The sequence below is a fragment of the Sardina pilchardus genome, chromosome 14, assembly GCF_963854185.1.
Source record: "Sardina pilchardus chromosome 14, fSarPil1.1, whole genome shotgun sequence".
NCBI classification, from domain to species: domain Eukaryota; kingdom Metazoa; phylum Chordata; class Actinopteri; order Clupeiformes; family Clupeidae; genus Sardina; species Sardina pilchardus.
The window spans coordinates 28,656,504-28,664,003 of record NC_085007.1 but is presented as its reverse complement, the minus strand read 5'-3'; the positions used below and the strand labels follow the sequence as shown (position 1 = coordinate 28,664,003).

The following is a 7,500-nucleotide window of genomic DNA, read 5'->3' as shown; positions in this document are numbered from 1 at the left end:
CTCTCCATAGCAGTCTGGGAGGGGAGCCAACTCAGCCGCCGGACAATGGAAATCCAGTTCAACAAAAACATCCTGCTAGAGTGAGAGAAAGAGGGGGGGAGGGAGGTAAGGAGGGAGGGAGGGAGGGAGAGAGAGAAAAAGAGGGAGGGGGAGACGTGCCAAGAGAAATCCCAGGGTTCTGTTAGGCCTCTGCCGTCTCTGCTCTCTCTCTCTGCGTCGCCGATGGAAGACAAGCAAAGTGGTGGCCTCCACCATCTCTGCATGCATAACCATACCTTTAGCGTCCGTGTGCCTATATGCACAGCCATACCTTTAGAGTTTGTGTGCCTATACGCATAACCATACCTTTAGAGTCTGTGTACCTATACGCACAGCCATACCTTTAGCGTCTGTGTGCCTATACGCATACCCATACACATAGCACACTCTTTTAACCATGTCTGGAATGTTTTGAGGGGTTTTTTTTTCCATTATTATTCCTGGTGGGTCCTCGGGTTAATGTGTGTGTGTTGTAAACATGGGTTTTGAAACTGTTTAGGTCCGTTCATGTTGAGCATTGCTCAAAAAACAAAACAAAACGAAACACAAATACTTGTTAGACCCAGAATAGCCTACAGAAAACACAAATAAGGACCCGTAAAGATTTGAGCATGATTCTCTCTCACACACACAGACTGCTTGTCTGACTCATGTCATGACAAAGCTTATATTTGTGAAGGCCATGGATAATTAGGCAAAGCCTCTGGTGTGGGGTGAATGGGAAATGACTGTAACGATAACGATGGTGTGAAATACAGTCATCTCAGTGTGGCTCACCTCCCCAACACCACAGCGCCACTGCTGCAGGTACAACACTGTGGGAACAACTGAGGAGACTGAGTCACTGGAAGAACGAGAGAGAGAGAGAGAGAGAGGGAGGGAGATGGAGATGGAGCTCTGGATGGATAAAAGAGAAAGAGACAGAGATCTTGACTAAAAGAGTGAGACTTGGGAAAGCATTGGAGAATGATATTTACTGCTATAGGGTTGTGAGATTAGGTGATCCCGCAAGGCCAGAGTGGACTAACAGACAGGCTAGAGAACTGTTTCATACACACACACACACACACACACACACACACACACACAGACGGGTAACATAAAACCCTCTCATACTCTCTCTCTCACACACACACTGGGGAGGGGATCCTTCTTTAAAACAAAACTACCCACAATCCACTGCGTTCTTTTATCCAGCCGGTGAAAGGACAGGGCCAAATGAATGACAAAAGGAAGAACAGAATGGGGAATGAGTGAGAGAGAGAGAGAGAGAGAGAGAGAGAGAGAGAGAGGGAGGGAGGGAGGGGGGAAGGAGGTGGGCCTAAGCAATTCATTCTTCATTGCGGGACAGTCTGGGGGGGTTGAGGGGTTTAGGGTTGAGAAGCATTTGCAGGGAGACACTGATGCAGGGTTTAATGATTTCTTTACTGGCTTGTACACAAACGTACAAAAAATATTACAGCACTCATGTTCTCACCACACATAAAACATCACAGTGTTACAAACGTTCAAAATAAACACACAAACAAAACAAAACAAAACAAAAAAAACAAACAACAAAAAAAGAAAACACAAAAACAAGAGAAAGCCAAATCAAACACGATGGAACATTCACATCACTCATGCAACTCAAACTTTTTTGCTTGTTTCGTTCCAAGGAACGCAAACAACAACCAGAAAACTTGGTCCAAACCAAACAAAAAAAAAAGAAAGGAGAGAAAAGAAGACTGAAAGAAAAGAAAGAGAAAATATCAGCACTCAACTCTGAATTCTTTTACACCTAACTAGTCGTCTGACTCCTGCTGTCATAAATGTTATGACAACGCGGTGAGAGAAACGACTATGCATCGTGCAATTATTTTTTAAATGTTTTTGTTACAATGATCTTACCATCAAATGTATCATTACCCCTTTCAAAACGACAGGAGCGGATCACTTCAAACAAGAAAGTGCTCCGAAACATTTTTCAGCGTTTATATATCTTCATATATATATATACATAGATATATATATATATTTATACACATACACCCGCTCACAGATACACACCTCTTTGCAAACATGATGTTTTACAAAGCAACACACAAAAAAGACAATATCACCTGGAGCATTTTATACAATAGTATTTTGTTGTGTTCCTTTTTTTCTATTCAGAAAAAAATTAAAATGTTGGCATGAAGCCAACCAATTACGAACAGTCCTCAGTGCAATATTTAAAAAACAAACAAACAAACAAACAAAAAAAGAAGAATAAAAAGATCAAGTTTAAGACAAGCGATGCATATTTCTTTTTTTCTCTCTCTCTCTCTCTGCTTTACACCAGTCAGGATGCTCAAATCTGGTGTGCCGACCAATTCACAAAAACAAAACAAGAGTCGCTACCCGGAAGGCCACTGACTTTGGAACGGACCTGGGCAGGATGCGGCCCGGGGCTGGCCCACTGTCAGCAGTCAGCTAGGTGCTGTTGATACTCCAGGTACTGGGAAGAAGCCCGATGATCGCTACACAGCAACACACACACACACACACACACACACACACACACACACACCACCCTTCCACTGGACATGATTCAGAATCACAAAGTTTGAAGGCCAAACAAAGGGCTGGACAATCATTTCCAGCACCACCAAAAGAAAGTGTTATGCATGCAAGGCACACACACACACACACACACACAAACAGATGTACGCATGCACACACACGTTCAAAAAACAAACAGAAGCACACATACACACACACACACACACACACACACACACACACACACATATATACAGACACTAACTGCATACACTGGGCTTTTCATATAATGAATGTGATTCTGATATTTTGTCTTTCACTCGTTGGCCATTGAGTCACAAATCAGAACAAAAATAAAAATCAAAAACATATAAGCAGCATTGAAACAAACATCAGGGTGCCATGACTTTCAAAATGCAGCAGGCAGTTTTTTTTAAGAATATGTGTAGATTTTTTTTTTCCTGCAAGTCATATGACAGAAGTAATAGTCATCATAATAAAACAATAATAATATTTTATGTTAATAGTCCTGCTCAGTAGTAACTATTCGTAAGCCTCAGCTCCTGCAGTTACCCGACCAGGCACTAGGGGGCATAAAAGGCTCCAGATTTTGTGCAACGAAAACTCCCTGCATTAAAGTCATGCAATACATTCCACTTTTTGTAACTAAATAAAACGCAACAAAAAATGGAAAGACAAGATAAGCATTCGGCTGAAATAAAACATTTACAATGTATCAATCATGCCTTGCTGAGGAAGAGTATCCTCCGTGTGTAGCTTAACCAATAGGTCTAAACTTGGTTGCTGAAAATGACTTGTCCCGGGTGGATTTAAGGATTCTGTTCAACAGAGAGAAGCATTGAAGCCTAAATTGAATTAAGCGAGCTTCGCTGATGGCCACTGGGTGAGGTTACGAAGAGACTGCCATCCACCTGACCTCTCTCTTTCGTGTGAAATTTATGCTGTTGTCAAATATCGATGAAAAACGACTACATGCATGGGAGTAAGCTGAATAGTCTTGAATACTTGAAAGTCGAGGTAGCTGGTAGAGAAAACCAAACAGACAGTAGAGGATTAGAGTCAGTTTCCCGGGACAGTGACGTCTGACGCAGGGCGGGTGGGAATTTGGGCTTTACGGGCATGGGATTTCCACGCGGGACAGTTTACACTCTAAAATCCGAAGCAGCTTAAGTCACCCTAAATATGTTTAAACGTAAGCTATAGAGCTGATATCCACAACATAATTTAATCATCTCAATGTACCTTCATAAATAACCCAGCCTGTCTTCACAGTGATAACCAGGGTGTTAATACAAATACTGAAAGTAGATTATAAAGTGTATTCCAAATGCGACTTTCCTGACGTTTTGATACAAAGCGCAAGCAGCGGTTTAGTAACACATCGACCTTCGACCTTTGACACTGGTCATTCAGGCCTGCAAGCTCGGAGACGCCATCTGCTATGGAGGCAGGCCGCATCCCACTAGTTTTTAAAAAAGGAACAAAGTAAAGCTATTGTGTACAGTACTTAACAACATTTAGTCAATTGTTGTTACTCCGATTACATTTTTTAAAAAACAAAAAGCATTGGATATCATAATGCCGCATTTAAAACATGCCAAATCGTTAGGCTAATTGATAAAAAGAAACAAACCAAACCAAAAAAGCATGTAGTTTAGAAATGAAAAATAAAAACAGTGTTTAGCCAAATAGAAGATGGCCTTCATTCCCGTGTTCAACTCTTCTTCCCTTTCAGATATTCCAGCATGCATCCACAGCATCAAGTGCCATCTTGATTAGAATAATTTAGGTTATTATGGTCACACCACCGGCGCAGGTCAACAGCTCATCCCAAACCCTCGGAATAAACGCGTTTCGCACACCCTCCCTGCCTCCTACAGCTCGCCACACGGCCTAATCTGATCATTTGACACATTCAAGAAAAACAAAGCTTTAGTACCAACGCGTTCTGCACGCACACAGACACACAAAACGCGTTTCTATTTTTCAAGATGCATGTGTACTCAGTCAGATTAGAATCGCGCCGTGTTGTCCTCAGGAGAAAGAGAAAGAGAGAGAGAGAGAGAGAAGAGAGAGAGAGACCCCATCCCCCTGTTTGGTTTGTTGGTAAAAGGGAAGTTGCCGTCTTTTTTTCTCTATACAATTTGGCATTGGAAAAGATGAAACGCAGGTTTTACAGAGGCCTGTCTTTGCGTGCTTTACCTGGCGGCGCGTTAGACGCTTCTCACCGCGCGCCAGAGGAGTACTTGGCCTTGGTGATGAGGTAGAGGACGATGTCCTGGTGTCCTCCAAACGCAGCGATGTGTAACGCGCTCCAGCCTTCCCTGTTTGCCAATCGGATGTCGGCTCCGAATTTCACCAGCAACTTTACGAGTTCCAAGTTTCCGTCAATGACTGACTGATGCAGCGCGGTCTGGCCCTCCGGTCCGAAGGAGTTGACGTTGAACTCGCAGTTTGTCATGTTCTGGAGCAGCGAGTGGAGCTCCTTCGTGTTTCCCTTCTTCACTGCCTCCTGGAAAACTCTCTGTGGGGCGGAACAGGTCGACACATCCGCCTGGCTCATGGTTCAAACACAATCGGCTCCCGACGATCACGGTGACAACTGCCTCACAAGTCTCTGTTATAATCACACAGAACTGGATAGACACCAGTTAAAGCACTTGGACTTGCAACGGGGAGGAGGGGAAATCTATACTTAAAACAAGTTTATATCCCAAAAAGGACAGAGGTTTAACGACACACTTGGTGTGCAAAATGTAGTCAATGGCTGAGAAAAAAAAAGTATACTAATTCCTACAAAACGCTTGAGTTAATTATCCAGGACTGTCAAGGTGTAGTCTCCCCGTTTGGCTCTCTGTCGTAATAGCAGCACCGGGTTATGGCAGAGTCGGGGACAGCTCTTCGCTATTCACCTATTTAGTGGAGTGGAGGTATATCACCGGTGGTATCTCCACAGGGCGACGATTGGCTGTTGGATTTTGGCAAAGTCTTTTTATCACGGTTGAGCCTCTGGCCGGCGCCTCGTTAGTCCCTGTCCGTATCCCCTTGTAGTCACCACGGTCTGTCTGGCTTGGGTGACTGTGAGAGAAGACAAGACAAGGCAACATCCACTTTAGTGCACTGAAAACGGCGTCGTGGCCTCACCAGTATCCACACCATGAAGTCAACTGTATTGCGGAGCTTTTGGGAAAAAAACTTTTTCCGTGTACTTGCCTGTGACGCTGGACGGCTCGATGCGACGTACTGTGAATCCTCCCGCTAAGCCACTAGTTGCGCGTCCTCGATGTAGTCCCGGTCCCCGTGCGTCTCTAGCCTGAACGGCGCGCCGGGGGGATATTTTAGACGGACTTTATTTGCATAACAATCAGGATCTACAGAACCAACCAGTGTCAAATGGGCGGAGATCCGCCGAAAACAAGCGAGCTGATAGGCTTCACTGCTTGCTTGGGGCTGGTCCAAAACCTGAAACTGTAGCGAGGGAGAGGCGGGGATTTGTTGGCCAAATGTCCCACAAAATAAAACAAGCATTAAAGCTGTAAAATGTTTTCGTCTCATCGAACGGAAAGACAGTTGTCCTTGTTTTGGTGCAGAGCGAACTTTAAGGACTGCGAACGCTCAATAAATGCTCGGGCTAATTATGCCTTGGTGAGGAATTCCTATAGCCTACTCGCTACTCGTCCGTTGATTTTTTTTTCCTACAGGGGTTGTCCTTTAAATCCTTTAGGTTTCCTACTCTTCTCTGGCTACCGAATCGGCCTTTGTCAGAATGTGGTGGAATTAATTGTGTGAAAACGACAGTCTTCATTCTCACTCATTGGTTATGTTAATTCGGGAAATACAAGCGGTCTAATCACCCAATATCAAAGGCAGAAGGGATTCGCTACAATGTGCTAAATACTTTGTTGCCCTCTTTTAACTTTGGCAAATAAACGATTTGTTCACAAGGAATTCACAAGGAATTTGTTGGGTAGCTTGTTCAAATTATGGTTAAAAAAAACTCTATGGATGATTCTGTGAAATGCTGAAAAGGCATTCCCGGAGGAATATAATCTTCGGAAACGTGTTATATATTGTCCAATACATTGTCCAAACTCAGCACAGAATTACCCATAGTGACCTTAATAAAAGCCACTACAACACTAATAGATCTTGTTGTATGATCAAAGCTCAACCGCAACTTTGCTTGTTCGTTTCACTTCCCTGCTCTACGTGGGAAAATCTGTGTAGTGCAAGTTCCAAGACAATAGAAATCGAGCCCCTCACACTTGCAACAACGACCTATTTTACAGGCAACATTTCTCAAACTTTCAAAACAACGGCAAAAGTCGATTCCTTCAGACATGTCTCATCCATTCTATAGTCAATATTATCCACAACAAAAGCACATAGCCTACACAAAGTCTGCTCTTATGAACAGTTGTGTTTTAATAATGTGTAAACGAACTATGTTGTCAGACGTAAATCTGCAAGTCCAGTTGTTTCAATGCACTGGTATGTAACTTTAAATAACAAACGCCTGACAGACTTCCTGCGCAATGAGAAAAGGTGCGCATTCGCGCCAGCGCGCAGCGCTGCTTAACCGTGGGAACCGGACGGCCGCTAACGTTACCAAGCGCACTGCTCTCGCCTGTCTCACACGCTACATTTGGCGTGGAAACCCACACAAGGTGCGGTGTGTGTGGAGCCGTTTGCTCCGTTTGTCGACTGTCTTCAAAGATTTAAATCTTCAAACCGATCTGTGACAACGAAACCGCTGTTGACATTCTGGCACGTACTCACACACATACAGTTGGACAATTTCTCACAGTAAAATAACATTTGGTTCCGGGTTGGATCATGATGATGGGACTTGTGAACATTTTTCTCTCCAGAATCAGGAAAAAGCCAGTCCTTGTTGCTCTTTTCTCAGATCATGGC

At 43.7% G+C, this 7,500-nt stretch overlaps 1 protein-coding gene across 1 annotated transcript; it reads right to left on the bottom strand.

Moving 5' to 3' along the window:
• Positions 1–1,445: 1,445 nt before the first annotated feature.
• Positions 1,446–5,661, bottom strand: nrarpa (NOTCH regulated ankyrin repeat protein a). The gene has a single exon (XM_062554540.1). It carries the CDS (start codon positions 5,144–5,146, stop codon positions 4,808–4,810), a length of 339 nt encoding a protein of 112 aa, XP_062410524.1. The 5' UTR covers positions 5,147–5,661; the 3' UTR covers positions 1,446–4,807.
• Between the last annotated feature and the right edge of the window lie 1,839 nt (positions 5,662–7,500).